This window comes from Acomys russatus, chromosome X (assembly GCF_903995435.1).
Source record: "Acomys russatus chromosome X, mAcoRus1.1, whole genome shotgun sequence".
Taxonomy (NCBI): Eukaryota; Metazoa; Chordata; class Mammalia; order Rodentia; family Muridae; genus Acomys; species Acomys russatus.
Genome location: NC_067169.1, coordinates 122,158,865 through 122,183,510, shown reverse-complemented (window position 1 = coordinate 122,183,510; position 24,646 = coordinate 122,158,865). Strand labels below are relative to the sequence as shown.

General features: G+C 38.2%; 1 protein-coding gene across 2 annotated transcripts in view; it reads left to right on the top strand.

The window, feature by feature from the left end:
- The window catches only part of Gabra3 (gamma-aminobutyric acid type A receptor subunit alpha3), a 184,906-nt gene that overhangs the window by 97,401 nt on the left and 62,859 nt on the right, over positions 1-24,646 (top strand). For both annotated transcript variants that reach the window (XM_051141384.1, XM_051141386.1), the window contains exons 4-5: positions 10,195-10,262; positions 22,820-23,040. In XM_051141384.1, coding sequence (XP_050997341.1) covers positions 10,195-10,262; positions 22,820-23,040 — 289 coding nt within the window. The remainder of the gene's footprint in view (positions 1-10,194; positions 10,263-22,819; positions 23,041-24,646) is intronic.

The following is a 24,646-nucleotide window of genomic DNA, read 5'->3' as shown; positions in this document are numbered from 1 at the left end:
TGCACTGTCCTCTAGGCATATGGTTGTCTATGGTGTTAGCAGGCCTAGAGGTTCCTCCAGTGTGGTTGCTGTCTGTTTTCCTCATTGGCCAGGCAGGTTGGCACCAAGGAATGAGTGCTCCATGCTGAAGATTGTTTGCTAGGGCTCCTCAGAGGCCTCCTCAGAATGGTAGATAGTGGGTGTTTGAGCCTGCACCCAGCTTAGCTCAGCTGGATTCCCTGTCTGTATCCCTGTTGGTTCAGGCAGGATAGGAGCAGGCTGATAGAGTTGGAAGCCCAAAGCTGCTCAGGTGCCCTACAGTATTTTTCGAGATGCCTGGGCTCTGCCTATCTCCTCTGTGTCCCACAGACCTTCTTGAGATGGTAACAAATGTGAGTTGTGACTCACTCCAAACTCAGCTTTGCCTATCTGCTCTGTGTCCCAGATGGGCTAGGCTGGTAGGCAGAGAGAGACGGGGCGGGGGGCCGGGAGGGGCGAGAACTGAGCCTAAAGCTGCTCAAGGAATACCAGCTAATATGGAGTGTGGCCTGCACAGGGCTCTGTTCTGCCTGTCTGCTCTCTGTCTTACCTGTGTCAAACCAGTAGGCTTCAGGAAGGCTGAGAGAGATCTCAGCCCAAAGCTGCTTGCAGGATGGCAGCTAATGTGGATTGTGGCTGGGGCCTGGACTCAGCTCTGCCTGTCTGCTCTGTGTCACAGATGGGCCAGGCTGGTAAACCACTGGGGATTAAGAGAGATCAGAGCCCAAAGCTTTTCAGGTTCTCCACCAGCCTTTTCAAGATAGGAGGGCTCTGTCTATCTGCTCTGTGACCTAGATGTGCAAGGCTGGTAAGCAGCTAGGGGATTGAGAGAGATTGGAGCCCAAAGCTGCTTGGGTGCCTCACACTCTTTCTCGGGATGGGAGCTAATGTGGATTGTGGCTGGTACTCTTCATTAATACAGGAGTCATTTGCTAATTGGCTAACCTTTGTTCTTTCAGATAAATACTAAATGAAAATAAAGCAGGGTTTGCTCCAATGTGTTCTCTACCAATTAGAGCATCAGTAAGCATTAATAATTGTGTGTATGTGTGTCTGTATGTGTGTGTGTGTGTGTGTGGTGGGTTTTGGTGTGTTTACATAACGTATCTATATTTATCACTTCAGGCCACTGAATTACTTCTAACACTGCAGGCAAATTTGCAAAAGGAAAAATAATCAATTCACCTTTTGCTTCAGAGTTATGGTGGAAAAAATTAAGTTGACAGATCAAATGAAAATGAGCCAAAAGCATCTGTAAGTCATATAAAAAAGCCTTTCTTGTCTTTTATTATTGAACATTTCGCATTTATATCTATTGAGAAAACCAGAAAATGGACTACATTCTGGGTACTTTGGCTATCCCCAATATTAGTACTTTATATTCATTCAAATGAAATTATAAATTCCTATCATTGTTTCTTCATATAGAGGAGCTAGAGTTCCAGGTGGATACTGTCCTCTCAGACTGGGAAATAGACTTCAGCCTTCTGTGTGATTCTGACCAGCTTGTCTTATGAGTGGCTCATGTGGTCTAGCTTCCAAATTAGTATACGCTATGGCAAAAAGATTGGACAGTGAACACTGAATCTACCTACCACTGGCTTATAGACAATCTCTTTAAAGCCTGAGAGCCATGCTGGGGTAGTTGGTCCCATTCCATTTTTTTTTCTAGATGGTAAAGTAGATACAAAAACCTCATCAAGAATGGTCATCCCAATGTTTGATTCAAGTGTAATTGTGTTGTTTTGATAAGTAACCTATTTTGTTTAATTTAGTTATGGATAAGGAAATTAGAAATCACTGTGCCACACCATAGGCTCATAAGTTTTTGTTTCACCATCCAATGACTCTCTCAGGGTACATTTTCATGAAGCATATCTTTGATTGTTAGGTATTGTCTCTGTTCATGTAAGTAGAGAAAGAGCTTCAAGAGAAGACTGTGCTCAAAATGAGAGCCCAACGATTTAAAACATAGCTCTGTTCTCAGTGTCATGTTTTTGTTGATTGAACCTGGGAGTAAATTGTGTCTTTTGTTAAAGTGATTGTAGTGTTGATTATTAAAAATGATACTTATAAACTCTTCAGGAAATTGAATAATTTTGCATGAGTGCAATAGCCTTGAATACATGGAACACACCAGTGCCAGTGCCTCAGGAGAGGAATACTATATTAAGTCTTAAAGATGGCTTGGAAAAGTGAGAAATGAAGACACAAGAACATTTGGGCCGTAAACTGTTGCTGTGTACAGATGAAAGAGTGTGTTTTATGCTTACCCATGGCAGTAGGGAAATGTTAATATAAACTAAAAAAATCATCCTAATTATATTCAGATGTCAAATCTTGTATAGATGTTTAGAAAATGTTATCTGTGTTATAGTATGTCAACATGTGTCAGCCATGTTGGGCTGGAGTGGGACTTTAGTTACTGCAATTATGAGTTTTTAGTGGGCTGAAATGGGTTTGATTGAGCTACAGAAGGCTATACGATTTTATTCTGTGTTGGAAACAAGCTCCCATGGACTGTTTGGTTGGCTTTCTTTTTTTTATACATTTATTTTTATTTTATTATTTTTTAATTTTTTTATCAATTTATTCTTGTTACATCTCAATGTTTATCCCATCCCTTGTATCCTCCCATTCTTCCCTCCATCGCATTTTCCCATTATTCCCCTCCCCTATGACTGTTCCTGAGGGGGATTACCTCCCCCTGTATATTCTTATAGGGTATCAAGTCTCTTCTTGGCAACCTGCTGTCCTTCCTCTGAGTGCCACCAGGTCTCCTCCTCCAGGGGACATGGCCAAATGTGAGGCACCAGAGTACGTGAGAAAGTCATATCACACTCTCCACTCCACTGTGGAGAATGTTCTGACCATTGGCTATATCTGGGTAGGGGCTTAAAGTTTACCGCCTGTATTGTCCTTGGCTGGTGCCTTAGTTTGAGCAGGACCCCTGGGCCCAAATCTGCCTATCATAATGTTCTACTTGTAGGTTTCTAGGACACTCTGGATCCTTCTACTTTGCTATTCTCCCATGCTTCTCTCATTTAGAGTTCCAATAGGAAGTCTTCCCCTCTGTCCCAGTTTCCTGGTAAGTGAAGGCTTTCGTGGGACATGCCCCTTGGGCTAGTATGCAGATATAAGTGAGTATATACCATTTGAGTCTTTCTGCTTCTGGGTTAACTCACTCATTATGATCATTTCTAGCTCAATCCATTTATCCACAAATTTCGGGAATTCCTTGTTTTTAATAGCTGAGTAGTATTCCATAGTATATATGTACCACAGTTTCTTTATCCATTCTTCTTCTGAGGGACACTTAGGCTGTTTCCATGTTCTGGCTATTATGAATAAGGCTGCTATAAACATGGTTGAGCAAATTTTCTTGTTGTATGCTGGAGCATCTTCTGGCTATATTCCAAGGAGTGGAATAGCTGGGTCTTGAGGAAGCCCTATTCCTATTTTTCTGAGATAGCACCAGATAGATTTCCAAAGTGGCTGTACTAGTTTGCATTCCCACCAGCAATGAAGGAGTGTTCCTCTCTCCCCACATCCTCGCCAGCATGTGGTGTCGCTTCAATTTTTGATCTTAGCCATTCTGATGGGTGTAAGACGGAATCTCAGAGTTGTTTTGATTTGCATTTCTCTGATGACTAGAGATGTTGAGCATTTCTTTAAGTGTTTCTCAGTCATTTGATATTCCTCTGTTGAGAATTCTCTGGTTACTCCCAAGCCCCATTTCTCAATTGGGTTATTTGGTTTGGTGGTGTTTAATTTCTTGAGTTCTTTATATATTTTGGATATTAGACCTTTGTCAGATGTACGGTTGGTGAAGATCTTTTCCTAGTCTGTAGGCTGTGGCTTCGTTCTGTTGAGAGTGTCTCATGCCTTACAGAAGCTTCTCCGCCTCATGAGGTCCCATTTATTAATGGTTGACATTAAGGCCTGGGCCGTTGGTGTTCTGTTCAGGAAGTTGTCTCCTGTGCCAATATTTTCCAGGCTCTTCCCCACTTTTTCCTCTAAATGACGTAGTGTCTCTGGTTTTATGTTGAGGTCTTTAGTCCACTTGGATTTGAGTTTTGTGCAAGGTGACAAATATGGGTCCAGTTGCATTTTTTTACACATAGACCTCCAGTTAGACCAGCACCATTTGTTGAAGATGCTATCCTTTTTCCATTGAATGGATTTGGCTTCTTTGTCAAAAATCAAGTGACCATATGTGTGTGGATTCATATCTGGGTCTTCGATTCGATTCCACTGATCAGCCAGCCTGTTGCTGTGCCAGGACCAAGCCGTTTTAATTACTATTGCTTTATAGTACAGTTTGAGAGCAGGTATGGAGATTCCTCCGGAGCACTTTTTATTGTACAAGATTGTTTTAGCTATTCTGGGTTTTTTGTTTTTCCATATGAAGTTCAGAATTGAACTTTCAATGTCTTTAAAAAATTGTGTAGGTATTTTGATAGGGATTGCATTGAATCTGTAGATTGCTTTTGGTAGGATGGCCATTTTTACTATCTTAATTCTCCCAATCCATGAGCAAGGAAGATCATTCTATCTTCTCAGGTCATCTTCAATCTCTTTCTTCAGAGTTTTGAAATTTTTTTTCAAACAAGTCCTTCACTTGCTTAGTTGGAGTGACTCCTAGATATTTTATATTGTTTGTGGCTAATGTGAAGGGTGTGGCTTTCCTAATTTCTTCCTCTGCAAGCTTGTCATTTGTGTATAGGAAGGCTACAGACTTTTTTGAGTTAATTTTGTATCCAGCTAATTTGCTGAAGGTGTTTATCAGCTTTAGGAGTTCTCTGGTGGAATTTTGAGGGTCACTTATGTACACTATCATATCATCTGCAAAGAGGGATAATTTGACTTCCTCCTTTCCCATTTGGATACCCTTGATCTCCTTTTGTTGTCTTATTGCTCTAGCTAGAACTTCGAGTACTATATTGAAGAGATATGGAGAGAGTGAGCAGCCTTGCCTTGTTCCCGATTTTAGAGGAATTTCCTTGAGTATCTCACCATTTACTTTGATTTTGGCTATTGGCTTGCTGTATATAGCCTTTATTATGTTGAGGAAAGTGCCTGTATCCCCGATCTCTCTAAAACTTTAAACATGAATGGTGTTGAATTTTATCAAATGATTTCTCTGCATCTAAAGAGATGATCATGTGGTTTTTTGTTTTCAGTTTGTTTATATGGTGGATTACATTGATGGATTTCCGTATATTAAACCATCCCTGCATGCCTGGAATAAAGCCTACTTGGTCATGATGAATGATATCTTTGATGTGTTCTTGTATTCATTTTGCAAGTATTTTATTTAGTATTTTTGCATCGATGTTCATAAGAGAAATTGGTCTGAAATTTTCTTTCTTTGTTGAGTCTTTGTGAAGTTTAGGTATCAATGAGACTATGTCCTCATAGAATGAATTTGGTAATTTTCCATCCATTTCTATCTTTTGCAGAAGCTTGAAGTGTATCGGTATTAGCTCACCCTTGAAGGTCTAGTCGAATTCTGTACTGAAAGCATCGATGATTGCTTCTATTTCTGTAGGTGAAATGGGACTATTTAGCTTGTTCATCTGTTCTTTACTCAACTTTGGCAAGTGAACTTGATCAAGAAAATCGTCCATTTCCCTTAGATTTTCAAATTTTGTGGTATATATGCCTTTGAAGTAGGATCTTATGATTCTTTGTATTTCTTCAGTGTCTGTTGTTATGTCTCCCTTTTCATTTCTGATTTTGTTGATTTCAATACTGTCTCTATGCCTTTTAGTTAGTTTGGCTAACGGTCTGTCTATCTTGTTGATTTTCTCAAAGAACCAGCTCTTGGTTTTGTTGATTCTTTGGACTGTTTTCTTAGTCTCTAATTTGTTAATTTCAGCCCTGAGTTTGATTATTTCCAGGCGTCTACTCCTCTTGGGTGTTTCTGCTTCTTTTTTTCCTAGGGCTTCCAGTTGTCTCGTTAAGATGCTCATGTGCCATGTTTCCAATTTCTTTTTAAAGGCACTTAGTGCTATGAATTTTCCTCTTAGCACTGCTTTCAATGTATCCCGCAAATTTGGGTATGTTGTTCCTTCATTTTCATTGAATTTCAGAAACTCCTTGATTTCTTTCTTTATTTCTTCCCTGACCCAGGTGTCATTTAGCAGAGAGTTGTTTAATTTCCACGTACGTGTAGGCTTTTTGTTATTTCTGTTGTTGTTGAATTGCAGCCTAAGAGCATGGTGATCTGATAGGATACAAGGTATTATTTCAATCCTCTTGTATCTGTTGAGGCTTGCTTTTTGACCTACGATGTGATCAATTTTGGGGAAGGTTCCATGGGGTGCAGAGAAGAAGATGTATTTTTTCTTGTTTGGGTGAAAGGTTCTGTAGATATCTGTTAGATCCATTTGATTCATGGCATTGGTTAATGATGTTATTTCTCAGTTTAGTTTCTGTTTCAGTGAGACTGGACTGTTGAAATCTTCCACTATTATTGTGTGGGGATCGATGTGTGGTTTAAGCTTTTTTAGAAGATATTTTACAAATGTGGGTGCCCTTGTATTGGGACCATAGATGTTCAGAATTGTGATGTCATCTTGGTTGACTTTACCTTTGATGAGTATGAAGTGTCCTTCCTCATCCCTTTTGATTAATTTTGGTTGAAAGTCTATTTTGTTCGATACTAAAATGGCTACACCTGCTTGCTTCTTGTGACCATTTGCTTGGAATATTTTTTTCCAACCTTTTACCCTGAGGTAATGCCTTTCATTATGGGTGAGATGTGTTTCTTGGATGCAGAAGAATGTTGGATCTTGTTTATGTACCCATTCAGTTAGTCTGTGTCTTTTTATTGGAGAATTGAGGCCATTGATGTTGAGAGATATTAATGACCAGTGACTGTTAAGAGTCTTAATTTTGATGTTGTTTCCAGTCGAGCGTTTGTGTAGTTGTGTTTTTGCCATGGGATAGTTATCTATTTCCTGGGTAGTTTTGGTTGTAGCTTGACCCTTTGGGATGGAGTTTTCCTTCTAGTACCTTCTGTAAAGCTGGGTTTGTGGATAGGTACTGTTTGAATTTGTTTTTGTCATGGAATATTTTGTTTTCTCCATCAATGGTTATTGATAATTTTGCTGGGTAAAGTAGTCTGGCCTGGCATCTGTGGTCTCTTAGGGTTTGCAGGATCTCTGTCCAGGCCCTTCTGGCTTTTATGGTCTCTGCTGAGAAGTCGGGTGTAATTCTGATAGGTTTACCATTAAATGTTATTTGGCCCTTTTCCCTTGCAGCTTTTAATATTTTTTCTTTGTTCTGCATGTTTTGTGTTTTGATTATTATGTGGCGGGCAGATTTTCTTTTCTGGTCAATTCTATTTGGTGTTCTGTAGGCCTCTTGTATGTTTATAGGCATCTCTTTCTTTAGATTGGGGAAATTTTCTTCTATGATTTTGTTGAGAATAGTTTCTGGGCCCTGGAGTCTGATGTCTTCTCTTTCTTCAATGCCTATTATCCTCAGATTTCTTCTTTTCATGGTGTCCTTAATTTCTTGGATGTTTTGTGTCAGGAGTTTTCCAGATTTGGCATTTTCTTTAATGGTTGATTCAATATCTGTGATTGTATCTTCTAGCCCTGAGATTCGTTCTTCCATCTCTTGGATTCTGTTAGAAAAGCTCACCTCTGTGTTGCTCGCCTTCTTCTCTGAGGTCTCACGTTCTCGTTTTTCTTCTGTCTGTGTGTTTATCATTGAATCCATTTTCATTTTCAGATCTTGAACTGATTTTTTGACTTCTTTCATCTAATTGTTTGTATATTCCTGAGTTTCTTCCATTGCCTCTTTATAGGTCTTCAGAGCTTGAACCGTTTTATTTATTTCTTTCATCTGGCTGTTTGCATTTTCCTGCAATTTTTCCAGTTCCACTCTATGTGCTTCTTTTATGTCTCTCACCTGTTTTTCTGCATTTGATTACGAATTTTATTTGTTTCCTCCATTACCATCCTCATTACTAAGGATTTGAGGTCATTTTTTTGTATTTCCGTTGTATTTGAGTTCTCTGGGTTGTTTTCTTTGGGATAGCTGGAAACTGGAGACGCCATGTTGTTTTGGGTTTTTTTTTGCGTATGCTTTTTCGCTGTCCGTAAGACATCTTGCCATCTTTGTTTTTGTTGGGTAGCTTCCAGATTTGGATGGAGGGCGTCTGATGCTAGATTCACTTGTTTTCTCAAGATTTCCCTAGCCTGGGAGCTCTAATGCTTCACTGGTGTGGATGTTAGGAGGTTAGCCCTGTTGTTTTGGACTCTCATAGCTAGTGATCTTCAGCTCCCCTGTGCTGTGGGTCCTGCAATCGTTCTGGGTCTCTGAATGAGCGTTGGGTCAGGCCAAGGTATCCACAGCCTTCTGTGTCCCCTGCCAAGTCCAGCCAGGAACTCTGGGCCCAAACTATGGGCCGAACTCAGCTAGATTCTCAGGGCCTGAACCATCTGCCGAGCTCAGCTAGGGATTCTGGGCACAAAATGCACACAGGGTCCAGCCAGAATTTTTGGGCTGAGACTACGCACCAAGCTCAGCTAGTGGCTTTTGGTCAAAAGTGCGTGCTGTGGTCAGTTATTGACTCAGGGCCTGAACTGTCCACCAATCTCAGCCAGGAATTGTGGATTCAAACTGCACACTGTGTCCAACCAGAGTCTTAGAGCCTGTGGAAGTGAGCGCTCCGCCCAGCCTGCGTCACAGCAAGAGAACTGCGGGTGCGCCGAGGTAGGGCCTCCGGTGGAGCTGAGCGCTCCGCCCAGCCTGCATCACAGCAGGAGAACTGCGGCTGTGCTGAATTAGTGCAGGTGGTGGAACTGAGAGCTCCGCCCAGACTGTGTCACCGCAGGGGAGCTGCCACTGAGCTGAGGTAGTGCCTAGGGTGGAACTGAGCCCTCTGCTAAGCCTGTGTCACAGCAGGAGAACTGCCGCTGAGCTGAGGTGGTGCCCAGGGTGGAACTGAGCGCCCCGCCAAGCCTGCGCCACAGCAGGGGAGCTGTGGTCATGCTGAGCTAGTTCCTCGGGCAGAATTGCTTGCTGGGCTGGGCCAGAACCCGGGACTCTGGGGCCGAACTGTTCGCCGAGTCCCGTCTGGGTCCCAAGGCCCCACGTGACTCAAATCCTTTCCAGAGTCCCCTCTCCCATAGCAACTCCCACCTGCCACCACACCAGTCGCCTCCACCGGAAGGCTACAAGCTGCAAACCTCAGCCACCGCCGCTGGTGCCACTGCTGCTGCTGCCCCCGCCGCCAGCACTCCGATCCGAGAAAATCCACGCTCCTCTTGCGTGCTGGGGCACACAGGTCCTCCGCACCCTGGTCCGTCCGAACCGTTGGGCACTCCCGCTGTCGTGGTGTGGGGACGTCGGTTTTCCTGGCTCAGAAATCCGTGCAATTCCCTGAATTGTTCACTGGAGCCTCCAAACACGGTCCACACCTCTCGCCGCCATCTTGGATCCTCCTGGCTGGCTTTCAATAACATGAACATAACTGATCTATGTAGAAGAGTAACTCAGTAAATGTATAGCATCACTTTCTGGTCATCTGTTATGTTCTGAATGTTTGTGTTTCTCTAAAGTCTGTGTATTGACATTTAATCACCAATGGGGTAAAATCAGAATATATGGCCTTTTGGAGTTGAATAGTGGGGTAGGAGTTGAATAGCCTTTAGTGGGAAAAGTTATTCTACAAAACAGATTTTGAGTATGCTCTCTAATTCCTTCTATTATGTATGGATACAGAGGATCATCTATGAAGAATGGACTCTCACCAGGAATCAAAGAAATCTATCGGAACTTTGATGTTGTACTTCCTAGCCTTCAGAATAATGAACCATGCTGTTTATAAATTACTAATCTAAGATATATTTCTATGGCATCATAGACAATTTGTCATTTTTAAATTGGCAAATATATAATGAGGTTTATCCATGAATCTGAAAAAGACGTATTAAGTGAGTAACTTCCAAGTAATAGAACCCTACTCTATACACTGAGGATACACGGATAAAACATGAATGACACATTAGTCCCAGTGCTCAGGATATGTGACAACATTACATGTCCCTTCTTAGAAATAGCAAGCTGGTTACAGTTCAGAGTACAGCTACATTGCACTCTCTGACCTAAGGAAACACTGTTTCATGACACTCTATTTTTCTACTTTATTTCACTCAGATGCAGTGACTGAAGTGAAGACCGACATCTATGTGACTAGTTTTGGCCCTGTGTCAGACACTGACATGGTAAGTATAGGGAAATGTGAAATATGATTCTCTTGATGCTCTTTTTTAAACTCTATTTTATTTGGCGTATTGATGCCTCCACCCCCTTCTACCAACCCCTTAACCTTGGGTATGAGAAAGAATGTTAGTGAGGAGAGGGGGCACAGATCCCTTTACTTCTCCTGGCTGTTTAGGGTCAATTGGGTTCTTTTGGGGACAATACTAGTCTTTGTCAACAGCAAATGCGGCAAGCAGCCTCCTCCAAGCTGCTGTGTTGAAAATGTTTCTCTAGTCAGCCACCTCTGTCTCTGGTCTCTCCAAACTGCTACAGGTCACTTCTAAGTTTGTTCTCTCTTAGATTCCTAGAACACTCCCCCACCTACCTCTCTCTGTGCAGCAGGAGGCAGGCTGTTACCAGCTGACAGACCATGTCCTGCAGAAGACAGGTATAAGTTGTGGACAAACTAAAGCCCAAACTACGATCCCACACTTGGGATTAAAACAAAAACATATTTACATAACATACCTGAGTTTACAAAGAAAACAAAAGTTCCATTACATTATTCCATAGGTGAAAGAAAAGACATTTTCGTTTTCCAAGCAGAACTTCAGTCTATGTTCTAAACAGATATCTTGTCCCATGAATGCCTTATTAGACTTTTGTGGACAAATTTGCCTTTTTCATGTTCTCTTCACCTGTATTAACAAACTGTACTTAGCCACACAGGAGTACCTGTCTCTTCTTCCATATCTTTAAACATTGGCTTAGTTCTGTATCTGCAATTATCTGTCTCTTCACACTTTCTATTTGCCCAAAGTGAGCTGTGTGATGGTTACTATTATTGGTCAAGTAACCAGTAACGCCATTCAAGAAGGCTGCCCATTACAATTGGTCTCCATGCACTGAGGACATGGATGGACCAAATATTTCAGAGCTTGGATTTAAGTCACTTTTATGTGTTGGTCCTTTTATAGATGTGAACAGAGGTAGATCTACAGCACAGGCTCAAGCAACCAGTCCAGAAAAGCTGCCTACAAAGATTGCCTGCCATCTCATCATTCTATTTTGGTGTACAAGCACACAATCTGATGAGGGTTTAAAAATCAGATATGGGATTATATGGTTTTCATAGAGAAAAAAACAAAGCCATTTTCTACCTTGTGTTTGGGATTTAGTAGATGTTCAGTAAAATTTGTTGAATGGCTTTATATTGAGAATCAATTTTTGTGTTGGTTTTGAGACTACATACATCTATTTTTCCCTGGCTGCACAGGAACTCACCATGTAGATCAGACTGACCTTGAACTCATAATAGCCCTTGTTCTTCCACTTAAGATTAAATGACAGGATCAGGCAGGAAATGAAAATCTTAATATTTTGGAAAGTATGTTTAAATCAATGTTCTTCATCCACCTTTTGATATCTTCTATATGTCTGTTTTTAGTGTGGCATGCGCAGGCCATTATGTGGGTGCTGAGATTTGGACTCATGCCCCACTACACAATTACTTTACTAAACTATCTCTCAGCTCTAAGAAACTTTTAACTTTAAAATGAAAATTTAACACAATTTTTTCTTTTTTGGATATTTAAAAAAGTTATTGATTAAATAATTGACTTTCAATTTAGATAAATTATATATATATACGTGCATACACTTAAAATATAATGTTTCATTACAATAATACTATAGCTCATATATCATATGTGTATATAGAATGCTTTATTTTTTTATTTAAACATGCGTATTAAATTCCTTCTATGCTAAATATTCATATATATATATATATATATATATATATAATTTATTATTCACTTCACATCTTGGTCATAGCCCTATCCCTCATCACTTCCTAGTGTGTTTTCTCTTAAAACACACACAGCACATTTGTTCATAGCCATTTATTCATCATCATCCACAAATCCATTCAGACCAATGTATACATATACAGCAGACACACATAGAGCACTCCTGCTGATGCACTAGCCTAAATGAGAGACGCATGGGAGAACAGCAAAATAAAAGGATCCAGAGGGTCCTAGAAAGCTACAAGTAGAACATTATGATAGGCAGATTTGGGCCCAGGGATCCCGCTCAAACTAAGGCACCAGCCAAGGACAATACAGGAGGTAAACTTTAAACCCTTTCCCAGATCTAGCCAATGGTCAGAATATTCTCCACAGTTGAGTGGAGAGTGTGATACGACTTTCTCACGTACTCTGGTGCCTCACATTTGACCATGTCCCCTGGAGGGGGAGACCTGGTGGCACTCAGAGGAAGGACAGCAGGTAACCAAGAAGAGACTTGATACCCTATGAGCATACACAGGGGGAGGAAATCCCCCTCAGGAACAGTCATAGGGGAGGGGAATAATGGGAAAATGGGAAGGAGGGAAGAATGGGAGGATACAAGGGATGGGATAAACATTGAGATGTAACAAGAATAAATTAATAATAAAAAAGAGCCTCTAGATAGACACACCAAACAGGTATGTGCATGCAGAGACATCAGTGAAGCACACCGGGCTTATTGTTTGTTTTTCTTTGGAAATCTGGTTCTTTCAACTTGTTTATTTACATTTCTTCAATAGGGTTAAGTTAAAGCAATATAATGAATGGATCTTTACTGATCAGGAGGGAACACTTAGGTCAAACAAATGCAATGTCCTTTCTGAAGGCTGTAGTTCAACTGAGTGAAAACCATATTGCTGTTGTTTTTTTAAAGGTTTCCTCTCTGTGTTCTTGGTAGTGTGCAACAGAAATGAATGTAAAACTGGATGTAAGTGAGACTTTACAGATATCATGATTGAACAGGTCATCATAACCCTGCAATAAATGGAATGAGATAACGCATGGCTCCTCAGTAGTAATATCAACACCACAAGCCACCAAAAGACCTTGTCCAGATTTGAGTGAATTGAGGCCACTATCTGTAACTATCTACTATTAGGGGTGATCAGGCCATTCTCTTGATCAAATATACAGAGAGGTGGCATAGAGGTGGCAATGACAGAATGGGTACAAAAGATTTAGTGAGCATGAACTTTCAAATCAGGGCTGTCCATCCCTTAACAATAGAAAACAGCTGGTGGCGGATAGAAACATTTCCCAGGGTATCCCAAGATGTTTTGTTTAAAATTGTTGTTATTATTATTTTTGTTGTGTTAACTGCCTTTTTCTTAATTTTTATTTTATATATTTTAATTAAAATATAGTTATATCACTGTTCCATTCTCTTTCTTCCCTTCAGCCCCTCTCAATCCCTTCCTCCAACTTTTTCCACATGGCCTCCCCATCTCTCAAAATGATAGTATCTTCTTCCCCAATTATTATTGTGAAGAGCCTTTGAATTACAGGGTGTACTGTGGAAGGTGAGAAAAGTTTGGAAATTTGTTCTAGGTATGTTTTACCTTTTCCCAAAGGACAGTTTAAGACCTACTAAAGTAACAAGTGACAGCTGGAAATCTTCAACTGAGAAATGTCCTGGGAAATACAATGCGCACCTAGCTTACTGGGAAAAAACCCAGAAGCTTGAAAATTGAGGATCCATATTAGACATTACAGTCATAATTCTTGATAATAAATTCAGATAACACATATTCTGCTCTGCCAGATGCTTATGGAAATTGTGCAAAGTTACCAAAACATCTAAACCACACAGAAAAAACTGGTCATTAAAAGGAAAATAATACTTCAGGGAAGGGTGACTTTACTGGTAGTGGTAGACTTAAAATCTGCTTCTCCCTAACATTGAAAAAGAGGGTATATCCACTTCAGGCCCTTCCTTACTGCAGTCCAAAGTATACAATGGACGAACCCATTCCAGTGGCATTTTTTCAGATGCAATTAATAAAGGGGTCTATATTTGTGAATTTCTTCCTTGGAGTCGGTGATCAGTTCTCTCCTGTGATTTATGTAACATGCACAGCCAGGCCACATGCAAATGCTTGGAAGACCATTTCAGGAGCCATGCATCACTGTGGACTAGCTTCTCCAAATGAAGAATGATGCAGAAGAAGGAATGGGCAGAAGGGCCTCCAAATTGGCAAAGTGACAAGATTTTCAATGTAATTCAATTGTGGTGGATGCTGAACCCCACATTTTGCTTAATAGGCATGAGCTTAGCAAGAATTTTCTGGTGCTTGCTTTGACATGGCATTGTTGAAGAGTTGAAACTCCATGTAGGAAAAACTGTCAAGTCCCTTTCCCAGGAGGCAAACTTAGGCTTATTTTCTGGAAGATTTGATTTCAATGCCTCAGAAAACAACAGAATTTATTTGTCAATTCAGAGGCCGCCATTCTTATAGGATATGCAAGGTCTCAATTTGCAAGGGAGTTATTGATTGCATTTCTAGAATAGTTAGGTCAAAATCTGATTGCTTTCGGTCAGAGGTCCTGGGATACTTAAAGGGCAAACAGTTACTATCTGCAGAAAAAAATCTATTAAAAAATAGACTTATAGAGCCTAACTTTAAAAGCTGATTAAGTAAATTAATGGGAATACTCTTAAAATAAATCCTGTTTTTAAAAATAACCATTATAGATACAGATAAAAAGCCCCTTGTACCAAACATTGAGAACTGGTCTTTTTGATACATTTAATTCTAATAAGGTCACGATCAATTCATATGTTCATTGGTTCTCATGTTTGTATACACTTAAGCTGCCTCTTGCTTTTTATAATTTTGCTTGTGAACCTAGCCTTTGATGCCCGAGCCATCTCTGCAGCCCCTGCTTCTTATTTTTAAATAATACACATAATGATACAATAAAAATGTACAACCCTCCAATGAGAATGTTTTAGTTTCTGTATGGTATGTGCTTATGCTTAAACTCTGTGATTCATATGATATACACATTTTACAGCTTTCAGATCAAATACTTTTGTGACGTGCCAATTTGCAGTTCCATTATCTGTTTATAATGGCTCCATTTCTATAAATGTCATTAATGTTTTAAATTGTCATGATTTATTTTTGATACTTTAATGGATATGAAATAGTAATAAAATAATACATTTATTAATGTTTTAAATTGTCATATTTTACATTTAATGCATTTGTGTATGCGAAATAACACCTACTTATATTCACATTTTTCTGATTCATATAGAGGTTAAACATGTTTCAAACTGTGCTACTACCCCTATAATCAAATTTCATAAATACCTTATTTCCTTGTGTTGTCACTTAAAAAAACTTATTACATATATCCATGTGTGTATGCACACATGTGGAAGTCAGAGGACAGCTGGGGTCAGTTTTCTCCTTCTACCTTGTGGGTTCCAGAGATCAAGGTTGTTTTTTTTATTATTATTAATTTATTCTTGTTACATCTCAATGGTTATCCCATCCCTTGTACCCTCCCATTCTTCCCTCCTTCCTATTTTCCCATTATTCCGCTCCCCTATGACTGTTCCTGAGGGGGATTACCTCCCCCTGTATATTCTCATAGGGTATCAAGTCTCTTCTTGGCTACCTGCTGTCCTTCCTCTGAGTGCCACCAGGTCTCCCCCTCCAGGGGACATGGTCAAATGTGAGGCACCAGAGTACGTGAGAAAGTCATATCCCACTCTCCACTCAACTGTGGAGAATATTCTCACCATTGGCTAGATCTGGGTAGGGGTTTAAAGTTTACCTCCTGTATTGCCCTTGGCTGGTGCCTTAGTTTGAGTGGGACCCCTGGGCCCAAATCTGCCTATCATATTGTTCTACTTGTAGGTTTCTAGGACCCTCTGGATCCTTTTATTTTGCTATTCTCCCATGCTTCTCTCATCTAGAGTCCCAATAGGATGCCTTCCCCTCTGTCCCAGTTTCCTGGTAAGTGAAGGCTTTCGTGGGACATGCCCCTTGGGCTAGTATGCAGATATAAGTGAGTATATACCATTTGAGTCTTTCTGCTTCTGGGTTAACTCACTCATTATGATCATTTCTAGCTCAATCCATTTATCCACAAATTTCGGGAATTCCTTGTTTTTAATAGCTGAGTAGTATTCCATAGTGTATATGTACCACAGTTTCTTTATCCACTCTTCTACTGAGGGACACTTAGGCTGTTTCCATGTTCTGGCTATTATGATAGGCAGATTTGGGCCCAGGGGTCCCGCTCAAACTAAGGCACCAGCCAAGGACAATACAGGAGCCAAAACAAGGTTAAGTTATTATGCTTTAAGGCAAGTGACTTTTTTCTTTGAGCCATTTGCCATCCCAGCTTTGCCACTTTTCTTTTTTAATTAATTGATTAATTATTGAAAATAGAGTCTTCTCTCATACAGTACATCCCAGTAACAGTTTCCCCACCCTTGTGCCACTTTTCTATTGAGTATTGTTTTTTTTTTTTCGAGGAAAAATGGTTTATTTTTTAAAAAGTACTTGTATTCACACACACAAAGATCACATTGGCTGGAAGAGAGGGTGAAAATGCTTTTTAAATTTATATTTTCATTTAATTCTTTTTGTTACAAATACATTTATATTATTACACACACACACACACACACACACACACACACACACACACACACACACATATATATAATAAACTACATACAGCAAGAAGAATCCTGATACAATAAGGATTTATATAGATGTTGCACTCATAGTGTTTTGACTATTTGTATTTGGCAATCTTGAAGAAAACATCTTTCCTATCAGACACTGGGCAAAATGTCCTTATTTTAGTTACTGACAGAATTCTGCCTAAAATTGAGTATTGGGTTTTTTGTGTGTGTGTGTGTGACCTGTGTATGTGCACATTGAGTTAACTGATCATTTCTAAGAGTGTTTCTAAGTTCAAAAAATGATGAAAATTTGGTGTTGATTCTTAATTTTAAAAGGTACTACTACTCTTGTCCAGCCCACCACCATTTTAGCATGTCTAATTGAAAAAAGCTCTTAAATGACTTTGCTGCCTCTACATTTTATTTAATTATTATTTAATGTATATATGAGTTACACTGTGATAATTCAGCACATACATATTATAATGGTGCACAATGATTAAACCAAGACCAATTTTAATTCCTTACTGCCTGCTTTCTTTCATTTTTGATGCCATCTTTTCACATTTGTTTGTTTTTCTTCAGTAAATTTGTCAAAAGTTTTGAGACTGGTAGTGTTTTTGAAGGCACCTTTTTCTGCTTGTCTGTCTGTCTGCACTACTTGTACTGTTTCTTTGTTTTTTCCTATTTAATTTTGCTTCTGTATGGGTTGTCCTGTTTCTTTACTTTCTTTGGGTGTGTTCTGTAGTTCTTCTGGCATTTTAAGGCACTTTCGAATGTTGTTGTTTTTTTTTTCACAATTGTCTTTAAATTTTCTGTATCAATTTCACCCTAAGTACCACTTTAGAAATCTGAAACAAGATTTCAGATATAAATATTTATCATTTTGAATCAAAGCTAGGTATCTTTTTAATATCTCATTTTTCCTGATATTTTAGACAAGTCTATGTATATTCATTAGTTCATACTTATTCATTGAATTTTAATTTTTAACTATCAATTATAAACTTGATTGGGCCTTTATTTATTGAGAATTTATGTGTTTGTTGATTTTCCCATACAATTCACTTTCTGACTTAGCCATTTTGGTTACCTACTGTTAATACATATAGAATGGAAATGTATTTTGTTAGTGTTATGAAAAAGAAAAATAAGAAATTATATGGATTTTTAATTTTTAATTTATTTTTCATAATTTTCATACATGAATACTATATTTATATAATTTCCATCTCATCTCTCCCCTGTCAGCTCCTCTCATGTTCCCTCATTCCTTTTAAATTCATGACTTGTTTTTTTAATTGTACACACACACATACCATGTACACATACACACACATGCACATAACCTACTGAATCTATATAGTGTTTTTTCTCTGTGTGTGTGGGTTTGTGTGTATGTGTATGTTTAGTGCTGACCATGTGAGATCAGATAACCTCTGTCTGATAACTTGTCAGGAGGCTCATCCTAAACAAAAAGATTGAACACTTTAAAAAAATGAAAATATCTCCCATACTCATGGATTAACAGAATTAATATTGTGAAGATGACAATCATACCTAAATCATTCTACAGATTCAATGAAATCCTGATCAAAGTTCCAGAAATTCCTCACAGAAATAGAAAAAAAAATCCTAAAATTCATATTGAACCACGAAAGACCCCAGAAAGCCAAAGCTCTATTATTTTCAATTGGATAATCCAGGAATGTCTTTGATGTAATGGCTCTCAAAGGACTTTTATTTTCCACTTCAGATTCTCCTTTTAAAAAAATGGGCTAATACTTTATTGCAAAGACAAAACTGTTTATTACATAGTACATCTTGTGTGTGTTGTATGCATTATTTTTGAATTTCTTTACATGCAGCTGTATCATTTTAGTCATTTATTTTATTTTATTTTATTTTATTTTATTTTATTTTATTTTATTTTATGTCTTCTGTGCTTTATCCTAATCTCTTCTATGTTTTATTCTGTCTTTCCTTATTTTCATAGAATTGAAACCTTGTTTATTTCTATTTTTGTTTGTATTTTATATCTTTTCAACTACATACATGAGTGGTTACTTAAATGTTAATATATATACTTGACAATGGAATTATTTTATCAATTGAATCGATTTCTTTCACATCTCCACTCTCCTTCCAAATCTTATAAGACTGTATTACCGTACATGTGTTACTATCTCCTTCCATGTAGCTTGTTCTGTGTAATTTTTCTAACTTATTAGCCATTTTAAAGCTTATGCATGCATTTGCCAGTACTTACATATTCATAAGAGCTTTACTTTCAACTACAGGAAGATGTAATTTTAGAAGCCATTTTGAGAGGATTTATTTAGTCATTTACTTTTAATTGTGCATAGAGAGCATACTTTATGTTAGGTAGAGTTTCAGATGCTGAAGAAATAGCAATAAGTAGAAAAAAAAAGTCCCTACCATAATGGAATTTCCAACGTGTTGTTGTGAAAGAACATTTTCTCAGTGCTGTGAAGAAGAAAAAATAAAAAATGATCAGGGAGAGGAGGATTACTATTTGTTTATGGTAAGATGACCAAAGAATTTCTTTTCACTGTACAGTTCAATGAGACCAAAGGCTGTGGGGAAGCTGGCCATAAGAAAAGCTAGGGTTAGAAAGGCTCTTGAGTACAGAAGTCTTACTGTACTTGTGTAGAATTAGCTTTATGCTAACCTAGCTATATCAGGTATAGAACCCAGAAATAATAGTCCCCACCCACACCCCTTTTAGCATTTCCAGACACATTTTCCTTCTTTTTTTGACATCTCTTGTTACCTTTAAGAACTCTGATGTAACCCAAATTGATAAGTCCTTATGGTATTCTTTGAGTCTGCACTGTGCTGATCGCTTGGCTCTGTTTTAATTTACTGACTTTGCAGCTCATTATGGTTGTATTTCAACACTTCCAGAACAGTTCATTTATTAGTATATTGGAAATGGTTCCTCCCTCACTTTCTGCATTCTCTCATGCTTAGCTTTCTCACAAAATCCACTGAATCTTTCCCTTTTATCCAGTCTACTACCAATTACATTTTTGGTAATTCTTTTTCTTCTATAGTATGTGACTTTAAGTAAGTCCCTTTTCAAACCTGTTTTTAATTTCTCCACTTCCACCCCCAAAATATTGTAATTTGAACAACACATCTTTGCTAATCTCTATTTGAGAATTATATTGTATGAAGTCTTTGGAATGAGTCTAATGTTGTCAGCATCAGATATTGACGATTGTCTTAGGTGTTTTGTTGCACATTATACTACCTTCCCCTTCCTGAGCAGTCATTTATAGTGCTGTCCTTCTAGGGTGTTTTTGTAACACCTCCTCCAATTGCCATCTGACACCATCTTTATGTTAATTCCTCAATTTGAGAGTTTTAGATTAAGCAGGCAATATATCTTTATTTGAACATCAATCCAAGATTAGATAAAGCTGAATTTCAATAAAAAGTTCTTTCCTCTAACCCAGTTCCTTTTTGAACTTTTGTGCTATTGGCTGATTCTGCTTTGCTAGTTTTATCTAGTTCACCCCTTTTATTGAGGTTGAAGAATTTCAATATTGTGGCTTAATATAGTAGTCTAGTTCTAGTTTATAGGCAGGCAGAGTCTCAGTTTATACCTGTTGTCCTAATTACTTATAAAACTTTGGGCATCTCTCAAAAATGTGCCAGTTCAGGCAACAATTGTAGGATCTTACCATTCTTAGGCAGGGTCATGAATGGGATGTTGGGGGAAGGAAAGAACAAGACTGTTAAATTTATAGAAATTTCAAACATGAAGGCAATAATGTATATCAGGGAAGAGTTTATTCAAGGTATGATTAGAAACAGTTAGTGGACTGGATTTTCAAATGCTTTGAGCTGCTATGTCATTTCTTTTAAACTGGACAGATGAAGGATATCTCTGTGCTTTTTGTCTTCTTTTTTAGTTTAAATTTCAATTTTATTTAGAATTAAAAACAAAATAAAAATTACATTCAAAATCATTAGTAAAACTATATGTAATAGTCTGCCAATCACCAAATATAACATTTAATAATTTTTAAAAGCGGAATTTTAAAGTTTGAATAAAATTTAGTACAAAGCACATAAAGTCTGAAATATATTTTAAAAGTCAAAATGATTTTGCACATCCAAAAAGCCTTTCAATGCTTAACTTTATTGAAATTTTCAGTTCTTTTGTTTATGGTTATCTCTAAGATATTCTTATTGGCATTCTCATTGTATGTGAATGAATTTTCAGTCTTTTCAAGCCTAGTCACTTTTTTCTTTCAAAAATATTTATATTTAAAAATGTTTTTCACAAAGTAAAATATAATAAGATAAAGCAAAACCAATCATGTCAAAGTTGAACAAGGCAACCCAACAGAAAGAAAAACACCTCAAGAGGAGGGATAATAGACGGTGTTCCGCTCATTCACACACCCAGGAGACCCATAAAAACACTCAACTAGAAACTGTAGTGTATTTGCAGAAGACCTGGTGTGGACTTGTGCTTGCTGCCTCAATCATTATGAGTTCATATGAGCTTTGATCATGTGTACTTAGAGGACCTTGTTCTCCCGGTGTCTTGCATCTTCCCTGCTAACTTAGTTGTTGGAGCTTGAAGGATTTCTTCCATTTAAACAGCAGCAAAATCCCAAACATCATCCACAATGCTTATTTGAGTTAGTGGAAGACAACTCTATTTTTGTAAACCTGTTTTTTACAGAAATACATATTTTTGGGTAGTCCAACTTTCTGCGAGGATTTGAAGTAGATAATATACCCGTATTTGTAGGCTTATTGCTTCTGTGGCACTCTTGCTTTCAGGAGTATCACACCCAGCAGTCTCGATTGCCTGACAACTTGTCTAATAATGTTATGTATGCCAGGAGAATTCTAGATTTGGAGATCATGTTCCAGAAGGTAAAAAATGAAATGGTTGAACACATGTAAAAAGTTGAAGCTCAGATACTCAGCTATTAAAAACAAGGAATTCCCGAAATTTGTGGATAAATGGATTGAGCTAGAAATGATCATAATGAGTGAGTTAACCCAGAAGCAGAAAGAATCAAATGGTATATACTCACTTATATCTGCATACTAGCCCAAGGGGCATGTCCCACGAAAGCCTTCACTTACCAGGAAACTGGGACAGAGGGGAAGGCATCCTATTGGGACTCTAAATGAGAGACGCATGGGAGAACAGCAAAATAAAAGGATCCAGAGGGTCCTAGAAATCTACAAGTAGAACAATATGATAGGCAGATTTGGGCCCAGGGGTCCCGCTCAAACTAAGGCACCAGCCAAGGACAATACAGGAGGTAAACTTTAAACCCCTTCCCAGATCTAGCCAATGGTCAGAATATTCTCCACAGTTGAGTGGAGAGTGTGATACGACTTTCTCACGTACTCTGGTGCCTCACATTTGACCATGTCCCCTGGAGGGGGAGACCTGGTGGCACTCAGAGGAAGGACAGCAAGTAGCCAAGAAGAGACTTGATACCCTATGAGCATATATAGGGGGAGGTGATCCCCCTCAGGAACAGTCATAGGGGAGGGGAATAATGGGAAAATGGGGGGGGGGGAGGAATGGGAGAATACAAGGGATGGGATAAACATTGAGATGTAACAAGAATAAATTAATTTAAAAAAAAAAGAAATTTATATAATAATATGTGATTTGCCTTTATGGTTCTGGTTGTAATGACCTTTAATGTTCATATGAGATCATTCATCAATAAAGACAAAGAAGTGTTGTGGGGTTTTTTGTTTTGTTTTGTTTTGCTAAAGGTGTCATAGCACAGAGAAGAAAAGTCTTGACTCAACTTTTATTATATATAGGGCAGTGTTGACAATGACTTTTCTTGTAAAATTTTAGGTATATGTTTAAATATATGCATCATCAGTAAGTGGTTAATATGGAAATACATTTCAGTCATCATTATTTATCATAGTCACCAGTAAGTACTTGTAATAGATTCTTCTGCCGTATCACAGGAAGTATTTCAGTTAATATTTGCCAAAGACAAATCCTCATCAGAACCCTACTGAAACATCTTTATTATTGCTCTCTCTGTTCTAGGAGTATACTATTGATGTATTTTTTAGACAGACGTGGCATGATGAAAGACTGAAATTTGATGGACCCATGAAGATTCTTCCACTGAACAATCTTCTAGCTAGTAAGATATGGACTCCTGACACATTTTTCCACAATGGCAAAAAATCAGTGGCTCACAATATGACCACACCCAACAAGCTGCTCAGACTGGTAGACAATGGGACCCTCCTGTATACAATGAGGTAAGAGAGTGGTAACACCCCCAACTCATAATATGTTGGAACTAGGCCATGCATTGAAAGTAGTGGGATTTAGGATATACATTGAAAATTCCGTCGCTTTATCATACAGATACATGTGTGCTATTTTTATGTATACTTAGAAATATATACATATATATTCAGTAGTTTTATATACATACTATTCTTCCATGTTCATAGATTTGTATAGTATGTATTTTGAAATATATCTATATATTTCAAGTTCATATATTTGTACATGCATATTGCTACATAAGCACGCTTTTAACACATTTACATGTACACACACATGTATATTTCATATAGTTACACATAGGAACTTTCTGAGACAAAGAAATATGTTTATATTTGTATAAATAGTACATATTCAAAGACTTATGTGTATGAGACGAGACACATATGTGTGCAAGAATACCTAAATACATAAACTTACAAAAACTTTTGAAGAGACATGAACACTGTTCTCGTTAGAGCATGGTAGTTTTAAATGCAGTAGCAAAACAGCTCAGTGATTGAGTCGTAAAAAGCAAAAGAGATATTGATAGATATTCTTGAGAACATTTAAAATAAAAATGTGTTTTATGTCTCTTTGGGGTACAGAAGTTTGATATGAGTAAATTTTCCAAGTAAGTTCAGATTATACCTATCAATTGAAACATTCATAAAATATAAAAATATGTGCCTTTCCACCTATATTCTAAAGCATAAAACTGCACAGTTTTATATATTTCATTTGAGTGATTAGATGTTGTGGTAGGTAGACTCGTATAGTTGATTGCTTTGTCACCAGGGAGTAGAACCTTTTGAAAGTATTAGAAGGTGTAGTCTTGTTTGGAGAGGTATTCTTTTGGGGGTGAGCTTTGAAGTTTCAAAAGCCCCATTCCAGGTTCAGTCTCTGTCTGCTGCCTATTGGTCAGGATGTAGCAATCATCTATTGCATGAGTGCTACGCATCTTGCCTTGCTCCCCTGCATGATAATGGACTAACCTCTAAAAATTTAAGCAAGCCCCCAATGAAATGCTTTCTTTCATAAGAATTCCCTTGGTGATAGTGTCTATTCAGAACATTAGAACATTGACTAAGATAGATGTCATGGCATCTTGATGTCAATTTGTGAAGCATTTTCAATATAATAATATTCTTTGCTTTTACAAAGAAACACGTTCTTGGTTCTTGTGCTTGCTTTTTGTATTTTTTATAGCTTTACTGTTAACAATTTTTTCTTCCTGAACTTTGCACCCATATTAATGATTGTCAATTTTGAGTTATTAAGATAACCTTTGTCTAACAAGAAATATAAACCTTCACTTGAAGTAGTCCAAGTGGATCCTTCTACCATACAAGCTGTCAAAAAATCTTTATAGTTTATATTTGATGCTACTTTGTAGGCATGAAGAATGCATGAGCCATGTGAGCACGGAGGCTTCATTTAAAGCCTTCAAAGAAGACAGGGAGGCCAGGAGATCCATAGCAAGGTCAAATTCCCTGAAAGCAGCCCTGAGAGGGAGGTATGTGTAGCGGTGAGAGTTAAACGGAAAGTATAGGAACATACACATGCAAGCAAAATGTAGTATCTGCTGAGGAAAAC